This window comes from Oryctolagus cuniculus, chromosome 6, assembly GCF_051225735.1.
Source record: "Oryctolagus cuniculus isolate XC-2025 breed Fujian yellow rabbit chromosome 6, ASM5122573v1, whole genome shotgun sequence".
Lineage (NCBI taxonomy): Eukaryota > Metazoa > Chordata > Mammalia > Lagomorpha > Leporidae > Oryctolagus > Oryctolagus cuniculus.
This window is the reverse complement of record NC_142872.1, coordinates 56,999,110-57,019,098: the sequence shown is the minus strand read 5'-3', so window position 1 is coordinate 57,019,098 and position 19,989 is coordinate 56,999,110. Positions and strand designations below refer to the sequence as shown.

The 19,989-nt window shown below is 54.6% G+C and overlaps 1 protein-coding gene across 4 annotated transcripts in view; it reads left to right on the top strand.

Annotated features, from left to right (window-relative positions):
- Window positions 1–19,989, top strand: part of SLIT3 (slit guidance ligand 3) — a 642,447-nt gene that overhangs the window by 562,181 nt on the left and 60,277 nt on the right. For all 4 annotated transcript variants that reach the window (XM_002710368.6, XM_089335062.1, XM_089335061.1 and 1 more), the window contains 6 exons: window positions 1,816–1,959; window positions 3,178–3,321; window positions 6,030–6,193; window positions 7,052–7,184; window positions 17,960–18,028; window positions 19,807–19,878. In XM_002710368.6, the coding sequence (XP_002710414.4) occupies window positions 1,816–1,959; window positions 3,178–3,321; window positions 6,030–6,193; window positions 7,052–7,184; window positions 17,960–18,028; window positions 19,807–19,878 (726 nt within the window). The remainder of the gene's footprint in view (window positions 1–1,815; window positions 1,960–3,177; window positions 3,322–6,029; window positions 6,194–7,051; window positions 7,185–17,959; window positions 18,029–19,806; window positions 19,879–19,989) is intronic.

Sequence of the window (19,989 nt, the reverse complement as noted above, 5' to 3'; positions counted from 1 at the left end):
CCTCTTCCCTACTCCTGTTTTCCATTCCTCCAGCCAGAGGAAGTGAAATTCGCAGACTTTACCATAAAGCGGTGCTAATTTTGCTCATTTAAAGAAACAGATGTCAGGAAATGAGAGCCCTCCCACTTCATAGCTGGTCTAACTCATCCTCACTGCCCTTGCACTGTAGTCTCCCAGGAACCCCAACTCCAGGGAGCACAGCCCATCCCCTCTGGAGCCCGGGTGTTACGGCTGCTGGGAGAGCCCCGCTGTCTCCCCTCCCATCTGATTTGGGGGTAATCTGCAGTCCCCCCAGTGCATTACCTTCGTTCCTGGGTTATCTGGGCCAGGGCTACCAGGATTTATAAGAAAGGCCTGAGTTTAGGCAGAGCCAGGCAGGGATCAGAAATCCAGCTCAGAAAACCCCAGGCTGTCTCGGGCCTGGGAGAGGGATCTAGGGAAAGTGTTTGTCCCCGTGTTCTTGGCAAAGAAGAGAGCAGGGACGTGATGAGGAGTAGATGATTCAAGAGCTGGAACTGCAGCACTTCCATCCCCTCCACCAGGCAGGGGTGCTTTGCAGGCCTGGCTATTGGGGTGAGCCATGGAGGCCCTGCCCCCAGGGCTGCACAGGCTCTGCTTGCTGTTCCCATCTCTTGTGTGCCCAGTGCAGTGTCAGCATCGGGCCCTGGAAGGCAGCGCCTGCTGTCAGAGCTTGGGACAGAATCGGAAGGGGCAGCACTGAGGGGCTGGGCAGACACAGTGGGGCAGGTGTTGTGGCACCGCAGGTTAAGCCACCCCTCGGGACACCTACATCCCACACCAGTATGCAGGCTCAAGTCCTGGCTACTCTGCTTCCAAGCCAGCTTTCCTGCTAACATGCCTGGGAAGGTAACACATGATGGCCCAACTGCTTGAGCCCCTGCCACCCAGGTAGAAAGCCCAGGTAGAGTTCTAGGCTCCTGGCTTTGGCCTGGCCCAGCCCCAGCCCCCAGCCATCACAGCCATCTGAGTAGTGAACCAGTAGATGGAAGATATCTGTGTTCTCCCTCTCTCTCTCTCTCTCTCCACTCAAATAGATAAATAAATGTAAATGGCAAAGGCACAGTATTCCCAGTTCTGAATTCTGCAAAGCAGTAATACACGAGAATATCCACGGCACCAAAGCAGTACTCACTTGGGACAGAGTTAGTTGGAGGAGGCACTTTTTATGCGCCGGAACCCGGCTTCCAGTTCCAGTTCTTTCAGCGGTGTGACTGTGAGCGAGTTCCCTCAGCCCTCAAACACAACCAATAGTCTGATGGCATTGTGTGGAGGATTTGCTGTGATGATTTCGGTCAGATCCCTCCTGCAGGGCCCACTGCCCCGTAAGTGCTCCCCAAGTAGTTACTAGAAATTGTGCATTGCTTTCGGGGCTCCAATGAGGGAGCTGGAGCTGCCCTATATCTCCTGCTGCCACGGAGGGAGCCTCCTCCGTGGTTTCCTCCCACCCTCCCCCTGAGAATCCCTGCTACGTGAGTGTGTCTGGTTTTAGAAACATAAACCTGGGAGTCACTGTTTCCAATCTACCAGCAGCCAGGGCATGGAAAAGACAATTGCACTGAAAAACCGCAAGTCCCATGCAGTCTGTTTCACTGCTGTGGGGTTGGGGTCCCCACGCCCAGCGGCAAGGGACTGAAGACCAAACATCGGGAGTCCACGCCCGAGCAGCCCCACCACCCAGTCCTCAGCCTGCAGGGTCCCTGAGGATCCCCAGCTGTCCCTGGGCCTGGTGACTCCTTCCCTGCCTCCTGGCCCTCTGCCCTCCATAATTCTCCCCATCCTGTCCCCTCCTCCTAGAAACCTGAGCAACAATAAGATCAAGGAAATGCGAGAGGGCGTCTTCGATGGAGCAGCCAGCGTGCAGGAGCTCATGCTGACGGGCAACCAGCTGGAGAGCGTGCACGGGCGCATGTTCCGAGGCCTCACCGGCCTGAAGACCTTGTGAGTGGGCTGGACCAAGGCCTGAGGGAGGAAGGGGAGGTGGCAGAGGGGAGGGAGGCCAGGGGATTTGAGATGGACTAGGAAGACTGGCAGGCCATGGGCCAGACCCAGGTGCTGTCCTGGTCCATGGAATCCCTTCCCCTCCTGTGGCCAAGGTCATTCAACACTTGCCAGCCTTTCATGGGAAAGCACCTAGCGTGCAGAGTACCCCCTAATGTATGCACATACACAAACACACTATACTCAGTCACTCATTCACTCTGTTGTATACCCAAAAGACCCTTACCAGAACTTGACAAAGGAAGCGCATATGCATTGATTTTTCCATAAACAGAGGTATTTTAAAATTTTCATAGAATATGAAAGAAGGTAAGTTCATTTTGGTGCAAAAAAATTGAAATTCATGCCTATGTGAGGGTCTTCAAGAAGTTCATGAAAACCCATACTATGAAAAAACTATGAATGGATTTCCAAGTTTTTGCAGCAAAATGAACTTATCTTTTCCTTCCTTTTTTCCATGAAATTTTTGAAGTACCCTCCTATGCATGGACACATCCTTTATCAGAGTGCCTGGGTTGGAGTCCTGGCTCTGCTTCCAATTCCAGCTTCCTGCTAATGCACACCCTGAGAGGCGGCAGGGATGGCTCAAGTAGTTGGGTCCCTGCCACTCATATGGGGACCCAGACTGAGTTCTGGGCTTCTGGCTTTGACCTGGCCCAGCCTTGGCAGATGCTGGCACTCGGAAATTAAACCAGTGGGTGGAAATCTCTGTGTCTGTCTCTCTCCGGTTTTCTGCCTCTCAATGCCATATGCAGAGAACATGCAACATGAGCACCCACATAAGAAGCACAGACATACAAGCACACACAGAGAAAAGCTGCTGTCCACAGAGACTTCTTGATTCTCCTTCTGCTCCAGAAATGTCCATGACACAGTATCAGTCACACGATATGCTTATGCGCAGTGCATGCACAGGACACAATGAAGAAAACATGCACAAACAAGAACGCACACACGCATTTAAGGGAGCCTCGGTGAAGACCCAGGCCCTGCGGTCACAGGACAAACCTGAGCACAGTGAACAGACGGGGCTCGGAGTTGGCAGGAGCACCCCACCTCCGTGCGCGTGCACACGCACACACCCCACCGTGGTGCGGCACTGTTGGGGGAGGACCGCGCGGTGCCGGTGCTGGCTCACCCCCATGCCTCTCCCTGCAGGATGCTGCGCAGTAACCTGATCAGCTGTGTGGGCAATGACACCTTCGCCGGCCTGAGCGCAGTGAGGCTGCTGTCGCTCTACGACAATCGCATCACCACCATCACCCCCGGAGCCTTCACCACGCTCGTCTCCCTGTCCACCATGTACGTTCTCCATCCATTGTCTGCTTGCCTGGGGCTCCTCTTCTGCGCACCTGTCCCCTCCCAGCTCCCGGTTGGTCTTCAGCCAAGTTCATCCAATCGTCTGTTCACTTAACAAACACTTGTCAGGCTCCCTGTGCATGTCAGGCACTATATGAGTGTCAGAGATACGTAGTCCTCAGAGATAGATACGTAGTCCTAGTCCCTCTGCCCTGGCACTCACAGAATAATGAATCCACACTTAAAAGAGGTCCACGGTGAATTGAAAACCCAGCAAAGGCTTTGTCAAGACACACTGGAGCTGTCTTAGGCAAGTGGGTGGGAGGTAGCTTATTAAAGAAACTGGCAAGTGCATTTCCGTCAGTGCAGAGAACATAGACCAAGGCCCTGCGGTCGGTTACAGCAGAGCAAATGCGTGGGACTGAGTAAAACCCAGCATGGCCATAGCGTTAAATGAGAGAGGTTGTGATGGTATAAGGCAAGGCTGGAGAGGAGGCCAGGGCCAGGCAGTCATGCTGCCACGCACCTTTTGGGGTTTTACCCAAAGCTTTTCAAACATGGACCAACGATATGCTCAGCCAGAGGGGTTTAAAAGATACTGACTGCCTCAGTGTTACCAGCACCAGCCTCTTAGACACCGGGTGAGGTCTGCTCCGGTAGTTCGCTGTATCACAGGGAAGCCTGTGCAGACTAACAGTGAAGACTCCCGGGCCCAATCTCCTGGATTCTAATCCTGGCTTTACCTCTCGTTGGCCGTGTGACCCTGGAAAAGTTGCTCTATATCTTTGCACTGTGGGTTTCCCTTCTGCGTAAGCTACCTCCCAGGATTGTTACAAGGATTAGGCCGGATAAAATGTAGAAAACGCACAGCAGGAGCCTGCAGCGTGGAAGGACTCCGCACACGTCAGCTCTGCGGTTTCTCGTGGTATTTGCGTGTGGCTGTTATTGCCAGTCGCTGGTTGATTGCCCCTTTCTTCCCTTCCCCAAAGACCCTTGGGAAGACAGAGTAAAGGCCATCGCTGCATCTCCTGATGCTGTGCTCCATCTGTTGGCTCCCTCGGAGCGAAGCCAAAGCTGTCGAGCAGCCTAAGGCCCCACCTATTAATTCTCTCGGGATCCGTCAGTCCTCTCCCCACCCACCCCCCCATGCGCACCAGGGCCTCCTCCTGTCCTTGCCCGCCTGCAACTTTGCACCTCTTGCTCCTGCTCCATGGAGTGCCCTTCCTCCTGGCCTGCCTCCCCTGTCACCTGCCCACCCCATCCCGAGTCTTCTTGCCCTGCTCTCCTCGCAGCGCTCACCCCTTGTTGGGATGCCCTGTAACGGACTTGCTCATTCGTTGCACAAGTCCCCTGGACTGTCCTCCGTGACCAGGTCTGCGCCCAGGGCACAGGTTGAGTAGGCGCTCGACCTCCAATTGTAGGAGAAAGAGGAACGGAGTGAATGCGTGCCCGGCACAGGAGGGAACAAGGGGCTAGGAGCAGACCCCAGTGGGTCGCTTCACTTCAGTCCATGTCACGCCCTCCCCAGGGGCCTCGTACTGGGAACCCCAAGACTCAGGGGATGTCACGATGGGTGGAGGCAGAAGGCACAAGGGAGCCACCAGTGGTGCGAGTAGCCTGCCAGCACCCACGGCTACCGTGTGTCCACGCGAGATTCAGCCCCAGAATAGATACTGCCCCGTTTCTCAGCGCGTGGCACCCCACGGCCGCACGAGGGCAGCTGGGCCCTCCTGGGCAACCTTGTGAAGTTTTTCTGTCCTCACAGGCGAACTGGGTGGGGGTGGGGGGCCCTCCATAGGGTTGTTGGGCCAGGCAGGAGTGGGCTAATGGGTTTAGGGAGTGCTTAGCAGGCTCCCAGTCCTATAGTTAGTACACAGAAAGTGATGGCAAGGCGGGCATTTGGCCTCGTGGTTAAGATACCTATGTCCCTGTCACAGCACCTAATTCCCAGCTCTGGCTCCTGACTCCAGCTTCCTGCCAATGCAGAGCCTGCGAGGGAGCAGGGGCGTTCAAGTATCTGGGTTCCTCCACCTGGGAGACTCAGATTGGGATCCCAGCCCTGGCCACACAGGCCTTTGGGAAGTGAGCCAGCAAGTGTGTGCTCTGGGCGTGTGTGAGCGCACGCACACTGACACATTTTACCAAGAGGGATAGCGTCTGTCATTCTCTCGTCCTCCATCAAATCACCCACAGAGACACACAGAGTGTGGGTGACGATGCCACGGTTTCTAGAGACCTGGAGGCAGGCAGATCTGGTCTCAGCCACAATGGAACCTAGAGGCCAACCCGCGAGGCAAATACCAAACAAGCAGACACCCATCGCCACACGCTCTGCTGGGGGCTGCGGCAGACCTGGGCGGTGGGGAGGGGGCAGAGGGCTCCACTATCCCACTGGGCACAAGGGACTCAGCAGAGCAGCCTCTTTAAGGAGATGTCATGGGACTGAGGACCCTAGACAGAGAAGGAACAGCCAATCAAAGGGCAGCAAGGCGTAGTCGCAGCAGGAAGAACAGCAGGTGCGGGGATCTGAGTGAAAGAGACTGAGGGCGGCGTGGAGGGGCCGCAGCCAGGCCGAATGAGACATCGGCAGAGCCGCATCTGGGTTTCAGAACGGAGTCTGCACCCGCTGTGCGCATGCTCCCCCTCGCCTGCCTGGAGACCAGGCCCAGCCCCGCAGCGGGCTGATGGACAGGGCCCTTCTCTCCTCCCAGAAACCTCCTGTCCAACCCCTTCAACTGCAACTGCCACCTGGCCTGGCTGGGCAAGTGGCTGAGGAAGAGGCGGATCGTCAGTGGGAACCCCCGGTGCCAGAAGCCGTTCTTCCTCAAGGAGATCCCCATCCAGGACGTGGCCATCCAGGACTTCACCTGCGAGGGTGAGGCAGCCAGCGGGAAGGGTGGGGGCGGGCAGTCCTGGGAGAGGAGGGTGCGGCTGCTGCCCCAGGGTGGGGCGCCCCCGAGCCCAAAACCCCTCCTACCCCCTGAGCACGCAGCAGGGCTCCCAAGGGCCCTGCACATCTGCTGCTCCCCCCGGGCTCCTTCCTGCCACCACTTCACTTCCTTCACTCAGAAATCTGCCCTCATGCACTGATTTCATCAAAACAAGACACCTTTTGATTAAAACAAAGTGCTACCATCTGGGAGAACACTGGGATACCAAATGTGCCAATCCGCCATGTCCAACAGTGAAATGGGGGCCCCTTAGATGGTGTGGCACCTTTGTACAGTACATAACCTGGGTAACTACATGGGAGACCTGAGCCTCCATCATCCTGTGTGCAGCATAATGAGGTTTCAAAAAAAGTCCCATCACTGGGCTGTGGAGTATAAACAGGGAAGAGCTGAAGCTGTGAATTTGTGGGCCTCACGATCTTAGAGGATATATATATATTTGCATCAATTCAAGCTGGCATAGTTCTTTACTTGTTCAACTTGGGCTTATCCAGGGTCAGAGACTGGTTTGCAGAGAAGCTGAGGTTAAACTCTAAGGGGAGCTGGAGACAGACTCACCGCCCAAAGGTTGGTCAGGTCTTGGTAGTCTCTTCGGTTGTCTTCATTTTATGTCAAATACAGCAGAAGGCAGGCAATGCCTCCCATGGCCCAGGGCAGGTTCTTTTTCTGGCCCTGGCTCCAGGGAGAGTTTGCCTGTGCCGGGACAACCCGACCTTGCTCACCGGCTCCTCCTTGTGGTGTCTGTCTCCCTCCATACTCACCCCCTCTGGGGCACTCCACAGGCAATGACGAGAGCAGCTGCCAGCTGAGTCCACGATGCCCGGAGCAGTGCACCTGCGTGGAGACGGTGGTACGATGCAGCAACAAGGGGCTCCGCGCCCTCCCCAAAGGCATGCCCAAGGACGTCACCGAGCTGTGAGTGTCCCCAAACCTCTGCGTGCCCTGTAACTGCATTGCCACCAGCGCCCTTCTCCCTCTACCCTGGGTGGAGCCCAGCTCTGCACGCTGCCTTCCAACGGGGCTCAGCAGACTCCATCTGATTCCAGCAGCAGTGCAGGGAATCAGTGGAGACGGCATCCAACAGGCACTGTGGCTTACACAGCACCTTGGTGACTATGATCCTATTTCACCTTAAAGCAGCCCCATCACGTCTATGGACCAGTTTTCCAGATGCGGTCCAAGTTCATTCTCAGAAAGGGAGTGTGCGCATCTTCCTTCTGTCCCTGTAAGGAAAATACCGGTGGCTGGGTAACTTCCCGCAGGAAAGAGGTTTATTGAGCTCATGGTTTGGGAGGCCGAGGGCACGGTGCCGGCTTCTGCTCGGCTCTGGGGAGGGCCTTGTGGCAGATGTCTCACCAGGAGCACGTGGCGAGGCAGGAAGCCAGAAAGCAAGTGGGGTCCCATAGGGTGTAGGGACCTCCGGCTCATCCCACCTCTTAAAGGCCCCAGCGCCTCGTAACATGGCCCCGCCGTGGACCAGGGCTCTAACGCGTGAATCCTTGGGGGCAAACACATCCAAAGCATGGCAAGCTGCTTTCCTGTCCCACAGCCTGGGCCCTTTCCTGTGACCCCTCGGAGTCCTGCCCCCGGAGCTCCTGGTTCTGTGGACAAGGGCCCCGTTCTCTTCCTGAGGGCTCTTAGTATCGCGGGTAAAAACCTCACTGCAAAGCCCAGGTGCAGTTCCCCAGTCAGGGGGCTGCTCTGGATTGTGCAGGGGCCAGATGAGTGTCACACACGCACCTGCTGCATTCACACGCACGTTCCTTCCTCCTGCCACTCAACACACGTGGGCCGGGTGCATCACAGTCAGGCCCTCCGCTTACCCTGGAGAGCCGGCGGCCAGCAGCACAGGGGCTACCCTGACATGGAGGGGGCTCAGGGCTCATCGGGGAGGGGTTGCCTTTGCTTGATCACCTGCGAAGCACATGGGAGGTGACCCCTGGGAACAGCGCCGCATCAGAGAGGTGCCAGGTGGCTAGGTCGCTGTAAGGTGAGAGTTCTCAGGTCTCCTGCAGCTCAGAGCGAGCCTCTCTGGGGCCGTGACCCTGCAGCTGCGTCCTGGATCCTGAGAAGGGAGGGAGGGGGCTCATGCAGGGCCCCCGCTGTGAGAGCAAACAGAGCCAGGTGGGAGACCGACAAGCCCTGAATCCGCAGCCAGCCGCTTGCTCACCGCCACCCTCATACCTCACGCTTGTACCTCAACACTCTCTGCCCCCGAGGCCCCAGGTGCACCTCTCCTTGGGACCAGCTAAGCATGGCCCTCAGATGCAGCACAGAGCGGCCAGGTCCCTCCAAGGAGGGTTCTTTGGACCTGTCCTGCAGTCCCCCTGGCGTGGAGGCTGAGCAAGCAGTCTCGAGTGTGTGCAGTGGCTCCTGGTGCTTCACCACGCTCAGGGAGGCTGGAAGCAGGGCTGCCAGCCCCAGGGAGGGAAGGGAGGCCTGCACTGTCCCTACAAAGTCAGCCCTTTACTGCCCTTGGAGCTTTGCCTAAGCAGATGCCCGTCCTGCAGCGAGTGGCACTCCTATTCTTCAGGCTGGGCTGGGTCCCAGGCGGGGGGCTGCAGGCTCCTTCCCGAGCCACTTGGGTGCCCACGGATGCACGTCCAAAGCAGGAAGTGCCGTGAGAACAAGCCCAAAGCTCACAAAGCAAAGGCAGAAGCGGCAGAGATCTTTTCCTAGCACGCCGCAGCACTCTGGGGAGAGCTGATTGTCTGCTTGGAGAATGGATGGTGGCACTTCTCAGCCCAGTGTGGCTTCCAAGGCGCATCAGGAAGGTGGCCTGACAGTGGGGAGGGAGGGGCGAGCAGGGGAGTGAACGTGGGAGACAACCAAGGCTGACGGCCCCCAGTGCTGTGGGTTGGGGCTGAGTCCAGCTCCTTGCTGGATCCTGGTTATCTCGGGCAGAGCGGCCAGATGACAGAACCACGTGCAGTGAATTCACTGAGAAGCAGCAGAAACAGGTAGCAGCATTTCCGCTGGAATTTCTCGCAGGCGTGCCGGGCGTGGCCATGCCCTGGGAGCCCCGTGCCCTCCAGTCCAGAGATGAGTCTTCCACCAGGCAGTACGCTGCAAACGCTCACCCACCTTCCCTCCGAGTCCCCTCTCAGCTCCGTGGCTGTGAGTGAATGAGGCCAGACTGAGCCCTCAGCAGCTCGCTCAGTCCTCCCAGGTTCTTGCTGAAGCAGGGGCTGTGATACCAGGTGCTTGCTTTAAGGATGGAGGGACTGGCGCCACGGCTCACTAGGCTAATCCTCCACCTGCGGTGCCGGCACCCCGGGTTCTAGTCCCGGTTGAGGTGCCGGATTCTGTCCCAGTTGCTCCTCTTCCAGTCCAGCTCTCTGCTGTGGCCCGGGAGTGCAGTGGAGGAGGGCCTAAGTGCTTGGGTCCTGCATCCGCATGGAAGACCAGGAGGAGGCACCTGGTTCCTGGCTTCAGATCGGCGCAGCATGCCAGCAGTAGTGGCCACTTGGGGGGTGAACCAATGGAAAAGGAAGACCTTTCTCTCTGTGTCTTTCTCTCTCACTATCTAACTCTGCCTGTCAAAAAAAAAAGGGGGGCGGGGGAATGGAGGGACTTGTTGAGAAGTACAGATCACTTGCTCGGGTCTCGGGCAGGATCAGAAAACAGGTTGGATGGGCTGTGCTTACCCTCATCCCGGAAGTTCTTTGATCACTGACAGCCCAAGTTCCTAAGCCACGTTAGGCATCTCAGAAGCAGAAGGAGTCCAAGCATTAGCATTCGTGTGGATTGTGTTGCTGACACCTACGATATTTGAAAGTAACCAAGAAACTTCTTAAAAGCACTTATTATACCGTGTACAAATCACAATAGTCCCACTACCTGATTATACAGAAACCATTTTTAGGGCAAACAAAGCAGAAGAGAGCTGACTGAGGAAAGTGGTGGTCTGTTAGGTTTCCACACATCTCTTTCCTGTCTGGCTTCCCAGAAGACGGCTGGGCTTCCTGTCTGCTCCGCGTTTGCTCTGGGGAGATGGATGGCTTGGGAGGAGGGGTAAGAAGAACATGGCTTGTGCAGGTGTGCGGTTGGAAAGGGTGGAGCAGCCACTCATCTTCTCTAATAGTTGTGTGTTGATGACACAAAAACCACCCCTGGGACCAGCCTTGTGGTGCAGCTGGTTAAGCCACCGCCACATGCCAGCATCCCCATATCAGAGCGTGGATTCGAATTCCAGTTGCTCTGCTTCCAATCCAGCTCCCTGCTAATGTCCCTGGGAAAGCAGCGGAAGATGCCCCAAGGACTTGGATTCCTGCCACCCGTGTGGGAGAACAGGATGGAATTACTGGCCCGGCCCAGCCATGGCTGTTGTAGCCATTGGGGGAGTGAACCAGCAGGTAGATTAGTCTCTCCCTCTCCCTTTCATTCTGTCACTCTCCCTTGTAAATAAATAATCATTAAATAATAAATAAATAATCACCCACATGCCACATGGCATTTTCTGAGAAGCTGGCTGTATTGTGGAGCCTGCCCCACATCGGTGAACCTGATGTCCTCTGTCATGTGAAAGAATGGGTCTGTCTCGTGTTCTGAACGGAACTTCCTCTAGACACAAACTCAGACCATCACCCATTGGCTGCTTGGAAGATATTAGTTCACTGAGCGATGCAGATTCCCAGCTGTTGGCATGTGACATACGGTACCAAAAAGTCCCACCTGTTAGTCTCACCACTGATCTCTTCAGATGACCCTGTAAGGGGCAGCTGGTGAGCTCCAGCGGCAGTTACGAGTTTTCCCCAATTTTCATTTTCCCCTTGGAAGCTCCCATTGTATCATTGGCAACATACCATCAGCTGTTTTCCCTGGAAGTGACAAGGCTCATTTTGCTCATTTCCGGTAAGCTGTCTCAGAAATACCTGTGCCTGAATATGCAGTTTGCTAGTCATCATAGTATTTCATGAAAAGAAATGTTCAGGACCAGCTGGTTCCATGTGCAGCTGGGCTCACAGGTGCCCCATGGTGGAGAGGCTCCGTGCACCCGGGCCATCTTGTCGCGCTGAATGTTGAAACGGTGTGAGCTCAGGAGTCGGCACGATTCATCATTGTTGCTGCTTCCTCGAGGGCATTCTCAAATGAAACTGGATTTTTTAATTTATTTATCTGAGAGGCAGTGGGGAAGAGGGGAGGGAGAGAGAGAGAAGAAAGTGCTCTCCCATCTGCTAACTCACTCCCTGAGTACCTACAGTGAGCCCTGGTTGGGGCTGAAGCCAGAAGCGTCACTTTGTCTCCCATATGGGTGGCAGGAACCCTACCACTTGAGCCATCACTGCTGCCTCCCAGGGTCTGCATTAACAGCAAGCTGGAGTCAGGAGCCAGAGCTGGGTACCAGAACCAGATACGCCGATGTGGGACATGGGTGTCTAACCACTAGGCTAAGTTCCTGCCCCGGGTTTGTTCCTAGTCTCTGTGTGTGGAGAGGTCCAGGATATAGTGACTGCTGATGTCATTTGGTACTGTTGTCCTACTGTAGGCTGAGCTACAAGCAGTTTTCCCCTCCACGAATTATTTTTCAAATATTTAGTTCGTTTTATCTGAAAGGCAGAGTGACAGAGCAGGAAAGAGAAAGAAATCTTCCATCTGCTGGTTCACTCCTCAAATGGCTGCAAGGGCCAGGTCTGGGCCTGGCCAAAGCCAGGAGTCCAGAATGTCACCGAGGTCTCCCACGTAGGTGGCAGGGGCCCAAGCGCTTGGGCCATCTCCCACTGCCTTCCCAGGTAGCAGAGGGCTGGCTTGGAAACAGAGTAGCCTGGATGCAAACAAACACAGTACAAACACAGTACAATGGGCTACCAGTGTTGCAAGTAGCAGTTCAACCCACTACACCACAGTGCCAGCTCCCCTACACTGACTTTTGATCACTATCAATGCACCTGGCAGCCTAGCCTTGTGCAGAAGGAAACTAGTGCTTTACTCTTCTCTCAAAAATAATTTAGGTCTCATAACCCCCTGAAATAGTCTTGGTGGCTCTCAGGCGCCCGTGGATGGCACTTTGAGAACCACTTCAATAACTCCACACTGGAAGCAAGGACCACAGGGATGCACCTGCTGCCCACCAGTGTCAGCCTCTTGATTTAGAGCACAAGGCTGTAGAATCTTCTGGAAAGCACAGCTGAGGCAGGTGAAGGGTGGCTCAGCCCCCAAAGTCACTGACAGAAATCCTCTCTGCAAAGGTGGGGCCTAACACCATGAGCAAGCTCAGCCATTGCCATGCAGACATTGTTTTAAATGTGGGACTGTGTTACTATCCTAGAACTGAGATCTAACACTCTGTTGGCTGCCGTGTGTGGGCGTGTTTACAAATATCAGACCGCCCCCATTCTGGAAGCAGACTCTGCAAGCTTGCTTCTTCCGAGGGCTCCAGGGGGAGAAGCAGAACCCAGTGGAGAGCAGCACTACCCTACAGTCCTCCCTCTGGTGCAGGCCCAGGAAGGCTCCATACTGGATCTGGGCCAAGGACCCTGTGCATGGATTTGTTGTCAGGTAACTGAGATCCCGGGAGAGGGGAAGGAAGGGTGCCACCCCGCAGGCACAGGAGCAGGAAGAAGTACTTTACGTCAGGAAGTGAGGCCTGAGAACGTTGTATGATACAGGTCAGCAGGTGTGCATGTGAGTCCCAGGTGTGCGCACATAGAGTGAGCGTGGCAGGAGGTGATGCCAGGATGCATTTGCTGCCAGAGGTAGAGGGGCCTGGCCTGGTTCTGGTTGGCTCCGCGGGTTAGAGGACAGGAGGCCGAATCCAGAGAGCAGCGCAGGGAGTCCCAGGTGTGCACACACACGAGAGTGAGCGTGGCAGGAGGTGATGCGAGGATGCGTTCTCTGCTGGGGTTGGAGGGGCCTGGCCTGGCTCTGGTTGGCTCCGCGGGTTAGAGGACAGGAGGCCGGATCCAGAGAGCAGTGCAATAGAGCTTTCTCCTTATCTGCAGTTTAATTAGGGGGTAGGAGCACACACAGGAGAAAGGGCAGAGCCATGCAGCTGGTGACAAGCATGAGCGAGTGGCCCAGGCAGGCAGTGCTGTGCAATAGGGAGCAGTCCAGGAAGCTCTGCCCACCGTGGCCTTGAAGAAAGCAGGGCGAACACTCCCTCTGCCCTGCGCTCGCCCACAGCAGCCGCTTACAGAGGTGCTGCCGTGTGCAACGTCCTGCGCGGATATTTCTCTGATAGGCGATCTCGTTTCATCCTGGCACCATCCCTTCAAGGCGAGCAGCATTATTCCCACGTTTGCCGACGAAAGAACCGAGGCTGGGGAAGGCTGGGGAAGTTAGGATCACTGCCAGGAAGCAGCAGAGCACAGACTGAAGCCCAGGTCTGCCTGGTCCCAAGGCCCAGCCACGAACTCACAACCTCCTAATGGTGGAGGCCTGAGTCCCCATGTGTGCCATGCAGTGGGCGACTTCCTGGAGACGGCAGTGGGTCCCCTCAGAAACTGCTGTCTGCATTTAAGCAGGGAGAAGGCAGACCCAGGGCCCCTGCCACAGTGCTGCAGGTGCCTGTCACTGGTTCTGGGCCTTCTCCAACCATGCCAGCTGCTGCCTACCAAGAGGCTGCTATCTTCCATACCCCTGATGCTGAACAGTGCTCTCCAGAGTATTGAATGGAGTGACTGCCTGGGGTGGTGGCATCCTTGCCTCTCTCTGGCCCAGGGAGAGAGATTGGAATGTGCCTGCAGTCAGCTGGGGGGCGGTGACCCCATCTTTGGAGAGCAGGCCAGCTCTGGGCACAGCAGCCCGCAGGAGGCCTGGTGCAGGCCCCGGCCCAGTGAGGACCTCAGCAGAGGACACTCTGGGCACTGTCGGGCAGTCACAGCCATCTGTGGGAGGGCTGGGAAGTCCGGAGCACAGGCCAGGAGCTGAGAGAGTTCCCTTGACTCATTCGAGTGTTTATGGAGTTAGTGTGCAGGACACGGTCATCCAGGCTCGGAGCGCAGCCACTGACAGGCAGGTGAGGTGCCTGGTCCCAGCAGCTTAGGATGCAAGAGAAAGACAGAAAACTCACCAGTAGGGTCAGGTTCCCTGGAAGGTAGAGGTGAAAGGAATGGAAAGTTCACGTTAGTGAACACCCCCAGGTACCAGATCTTACGTTCAAGATAGCAGGCAGGCCGGAGATGAAACAGACTGAATGAGAAAGGGTGGTGTGTGCTGACAGCTTGGGACAGCTTCCGGGGGTGTTGCAGGCTGGGGCGAGGGCTGAGCCAGCGAGGAATTTAAGCTGGAGAGTGGGGTGGTCTGAGTCATCCTACCCTGGGAAGAGACTAGGGACCAGACAGCCAGGGCTTCACTGTCAACCATCACAGCTATTCTTGGATATAAATGTACACTCGAATGCACGAGGGGACCTCCCAAAGGGTCTCGGGAAAATGGAAATAAGACAAGTTTCTTTTCTCAAAAAAATTTTGGAGCCCATGCAGTGTTTTCATATTTGCTTTCCATGAACTTTTTGAAGACCTTTCATATGTGTATATACATGTATGTGTGTGTAGTCATTCCACAGTATCCGTGGGGGATGGGTACCAGGACCGCACAGATTCAAAATGTGCAGCTGCTCAAGTCCCTTGTGTTATAAAATGGTGCAGGATTTGCAGGGAACCTGTGCATGTCCTCCTGTGTACTTTAAATCATCTCTAGTTGGCAGTGCAAATGCTGTCCAAATATTCGTTACACAGTATTGTCCAGGGAATAATGACAGGAAGCAAAGTCTGTGTGTGTCCAGTACAGACATTTTTTTTTCTAAATATTTGTGATCCGTGGTTGGTTGAATTCACAGCTGCAGAACCCATAGATACTGAGGGTCCAGTTGTAGGTGTCTATCTGAAGGCTCTTCAGGAAGTTCGTGGAAAATCTGTATGACAGTAGAACTATGCATGGGTTTCAAAATTTTCTGCACCAGAATAAACTGGTGATTTCATTTTCCATGAACTTTTTGAAGCACCCTTGTCTATTCAGCATTTGTTGACCATTAACTAGTGTATTGGGCACTGCTCCAAGACTTCATTTTCACATTAAGGTGATATTGTAAGCCCCACCTTACAGAGAGCCTCAGCTCCTGCCCAAGGTCACTCAGCTGTCACAGTGGAGCCAGCATGTGAGCCCCGGCTGCCTAACTCCTGAGCAGCCCTGCTCGCTTCTGGCCACTGCAGGACAGCATGGCCAGGATGGAATCTTCTGGAAGGTGGCTGCCTGCCCTCTCCTTCACTGAGCCAACAGTTCTTTGTGGGGAGTATCCCTTCATGAGCTCGGTGTGGATTTTCATGCAGGGCTGCTGCACCGTCGTGTGCTTGTGCTAGGGCTGAAACGAAGCATTTAAATCAGGTCAGCACAAAGGTTGACCTGCTGGAAATGCTGAGCAGTTCTAAGGCTGGGGGTGCAAGAGGGCAGGCTTCTGAGAGCGTCCCTCGAGGGCCTGGGCTACAGGCTACAGGCAACTTCGGAGTTCGGGGTTTTCATCAAGGGCTTCTACAAAGAGAGCTTTCCCACACAGCCGCATCTGCATTTCTGAAGGGGAACCTTTTGATTCCACGTCTTCTTCGGAGCAGGGATGCCGGGTCGCCAGGGACACTGTACTAAAAGCAGCTCCCGCTCTGCTCCGCAGTGCCGTGTGCAGCTCCACCTGTGGAATTCTGGGCTTTCATCAAACCTATGCTGCATCCTGAGCACCTCCTGTTGCCAGGCATTGCCTGGGAAGGTTGGGGCGAGCAAACCCAGCATGGTTCTGCCCACGTTAATCACAGAATCACACTCAAGGCATCATGGGTTGGGGTTAAGCCTGTGAAGAAGCTACACCCAGAGTGGTGGGAAGCTGTAGCATCACTGGTGGGTGTGGGAGCTGATGCCCAGGAAGTGAGGCCGGTGCTGAGATCTCTCTGAGCAGCTGCAGGAGCTACCCAGGTGGGAGAGAGACTGGCACACCCAAAGATCTGGCCACCCCCACCCACAAAGGGTCATGGGGCATCCAAGGAAGGCTAAGGCCAGTGCAGTTGGAACCAGTGGTAAAGGGGGAGTTTGATGTAAGATGGGCCAGCTAGGGGAAGCAGGGCTGTGACGCTTAAGTCACGTGGGGCTTGACTAGGCTGTGGTGCCCAATTGTGGGGCCAAGTACTTACTCTAGATGTTGCCGTGAAGGTGTTTTGTGGGTGCAGCTACCATCTACACTAAGTTGACTGGTTAAGTTAAAAAAAAAAAAAACAAACTTCCCAATGTGGAGGTCAGCCATGTCTAATCTAGAGAGGACCTTATTAGGAGAAGAAACTCACATCTCCTGAAGGAGAAATTGGCATCATGACTGTAACAGAAATCCTGCTTGAGTTTCCCAACCAATCAGCCCACTGTCCAGATTTTGCCTGGCTAGCCCCTTAGCTGTGTGAACAGATTCCCCAAAACAAATCTCCTCAATAAATGATATAGGTTGAGGCCAAAGGACAAAAATGATAACCATTTGGATCCTAATTGGCTTTCCTTTTGGTCCTACAATCGGGCAGCACTTCATTCCATAAAGTTCAATAAGGGTTCCCAATGGGCTGAGAAGAGGAGGTTGATTTTATGCACAGAGAAAGAATGAAAAGAGCGGAAACCAAGGGACAAAGCAGATTGGTCATCCCAAATTTCCCTTCCAGGACAGGGAGACAGAACAATAGAAAATTGGTGGATTGGTTGTGCTCAGGTTACTTGAGGTCATTTCTTTCTTTGTGGATTACAGAAGAGGGAACTTCCTGGTCATGCTGGTGGAAACTGGTCTGTTTGGGAGATTTGGGCAACAGACAAGGGGATGCAGTGACTTTGTGTTGAGTGCCAGAGGAGCTTTCTATCAAGGGAAAGTCTTCTTGAAGGTTTGCAGCTTAATCCTGAGGGTAACAGGAAGTGAGTAAATTGGCCTGTGGCCCCTCCTGAGGCTAGCAATAAGCTCTGTGGCTCTTAGTTATGTGACTACAGTGAGGCTTCCTTCTGGTATCTCGGAGGAAGTTGCCTCATCCGAGATGAGAAGGTTCATGTGGGACACTGATATCCGGGCAGATCTAGGCTCACCGTTACCCATCCAAGAAGAGACCCCATCTGTTGGGTGCATCACTGTTTTTGGCCTCTTGCCCTGTGGTCCTCCTGCTGGGAACTATAGCTCTGTGCGCTGTTTGCTCAGTTTCCAAATGCAAGTCAGAGATGCTCAACATGGAATTACAGCTCTTAACTCAGTCCTCCTGCCACACTCTGCTGGCATGGGGATCATGGTAAAAGGACAGTGAGAGACCTGGATTCAAGTCCTAACTGAACCCCTTGCTTGCTGTGTGACCTTGGACAAGTGTTTAAACATCTTTGAACTTCTGCTTCCTCCGTGTGAGTTCCTGCCACATAAGGAGATTGTGAGAGCTGAGCATAGAGCGGGTACTTTCTTTATTAAACAAATGGTTGTTTGAGAGCAGTCTTGGGAGGACTCTCAACAGGGGACAGTTTTAGACCAGAGCCCTGACGACATGGAACTCATCAGCCCAGTAAAGGAAAATGTCATTGGTTGAAAAATCACACAAATAAATACTAGATGATAAATGGACTCTGTGCTTTGAAGGGGAGGGGAGGGAGCTCAGAAGGGGAGTGGAGTGGGAACCCAGCCTCACTTGGGAAGTCTGAGAAAGTGATAATTCATGTAGGGTCTCTTTCTCAAGTGTTGTCACTCTGCACCTCTCTTTCAGGTACCTGGAAGGAAACCACTTAACAGCTGTGCCCAGAGAGCTGTCTGCCCTCCGACACCTGACACTGATGTAAGGCGCGTTGGGTGGGATATTTCTCTTTCTCTTCTGGGCCTGGGCAGGGCTCTTGGGGAAACTGCTGTGGAGGGTAAGAGAGAGAGATGCTGCAGACCGATGCGGCATTTCTGCAATTTCTCCTGAGCAGAGCAGGGAGAGGCAGCCAAGAGGCGCAGAGCAGCCTGATGTGCCGCGACTCGCCCGTGGAATCCTCCCTACAGAAATACCCAGAGCCCGGGTCGTGGGCCGTCTATACCACCCTCCTCCTGGCCTGGGGGAAGACGGCCACCCCTGCCCTCCCAGTTTTCAGATTAACTTCCTGAGCCTCGTCAGTCGCCCATTCTTGTGAGCTGCAGCCACCTGGGAACCATAAGTGCACACTTACTCTTCCTCCTTCTGCAGGTGCCCAGAAATTGTCCCAAATGGATGATCCAGATGTAGGGTCCTTCAGGTGGCATCTGCCATTCACTGCAAGTTTGCCAAGATACAGGAGAACCCCTTACTGAGGAGCAGGGCCCAGAAACCCAGGCAGCCCGTGAGCTGCGGCTCCTCACTGCCTTGCCACAAGGGGACCTGGGGGTGTAAAACAGCTCCCTGGGTGAAGGGTCTTTGCAAGACGCCCATGTCTGCTTGCAGGGGAGGGACAGGGAAGCAATCCATGGGGCACGTGAGAGCCCATGGGGCACGTGAGAGCCCGTTCAGAAGGAAAGAGCCTCTCACCCCTGGGAGAAGAGGGGATCTGCCCTAGGGCTGCGTTCCTGGATCTCCTCACAGCCACCGTCTAGAAGAGGACTTCTCAGCCTCAGAACTCAGGGCTCTGGGAAGAGATCCTTCTCACCCTTCTCAGCTGCTGGGGCCATCACGGACATTGTGGGGTGTTCAGCAGCATCCCTGGCCACCCCCCACTCAATGCCAGCAGCACTTCCCCCCCAGCATGGACAGCCAACAATGTCCCCAGACACTGCCACTTGTCACTGGGGGAGCAGAAGTGCCTTCCAGTTGAGAACCATGCTCTAGAGTGATGGTTCTTGACCTCAGCCCGTTAGAGGCATCTCTTGAGTGGCTGGTGTCATTTCTGTGTTGAGTACTAATGCTCCAGTCCAGTGTTCTTCGGGTGAAATTAAATTATCTGGGCAGAGGTGACAGGCATCCGGCATTTCAAGCTCCTCTGGCTGTGGATGCTTCTGGGCAGCCGGTGGTGCCACTGCTCGGATGTTTCCATTTCTGTTTATCCTGGATGAGAGTTGTGGCTGAGAGGAGAGTCCTCCCCCATCAACAGTATTGATAGAGTGGAATAAATGAATACCAAAAGAGGAGGGTGGGCACTGTTGAAAGAAGAGTTGATGGTGGGTGGGGAGGGGAGGGTACTAAAATGAGGCATTGTTATCATATCCATTATGTTTTGTTGGTCAAATAAAATGAATGAATACACATGTAACTGAATGATTGAATAGCTGAATGAATAAAAGGATGGATGGATGACAATTGCTTGAATGATTGCATAGGTATTTGAAAGGAAAAATGAGTATTTGAATGAAAGAATGAGTGGGTGGGTGAATGAATGGATAGCTGAACAGATGATTGGTGGGTGGGTAGGTTAGTAGGCAGGTGGATAAAGAGGTGAGTGGATGAATGGGTGGGTGGGTCCATGGCGGGGGGGGGGGGGGGGGGGGGGGGATGTGAGTGGGTAGATGGATGAATGGACGGCAGGCAGGCAGGCAGGTGTGATCACTGAGTGTAGCCTTATTCATAGGCAACTAACAGTATCGCATGCCCCTGTGTTTGTTTCCTAGTGACCTGAGCAACAACAGCATCGGCATGCTGACCAACTACACCTTCAGTAACATGTCCCACCTCTCCACTCTGTGAGTACCGTGACGTGCCGCAGTCCCCGTGCCCCTGGCCTCACAGGGAACGGCCACCCTTGACCGTGTCCCCTCAGATCCAGGTTCTCTGCTCTGGTGATCCTCAGGGCT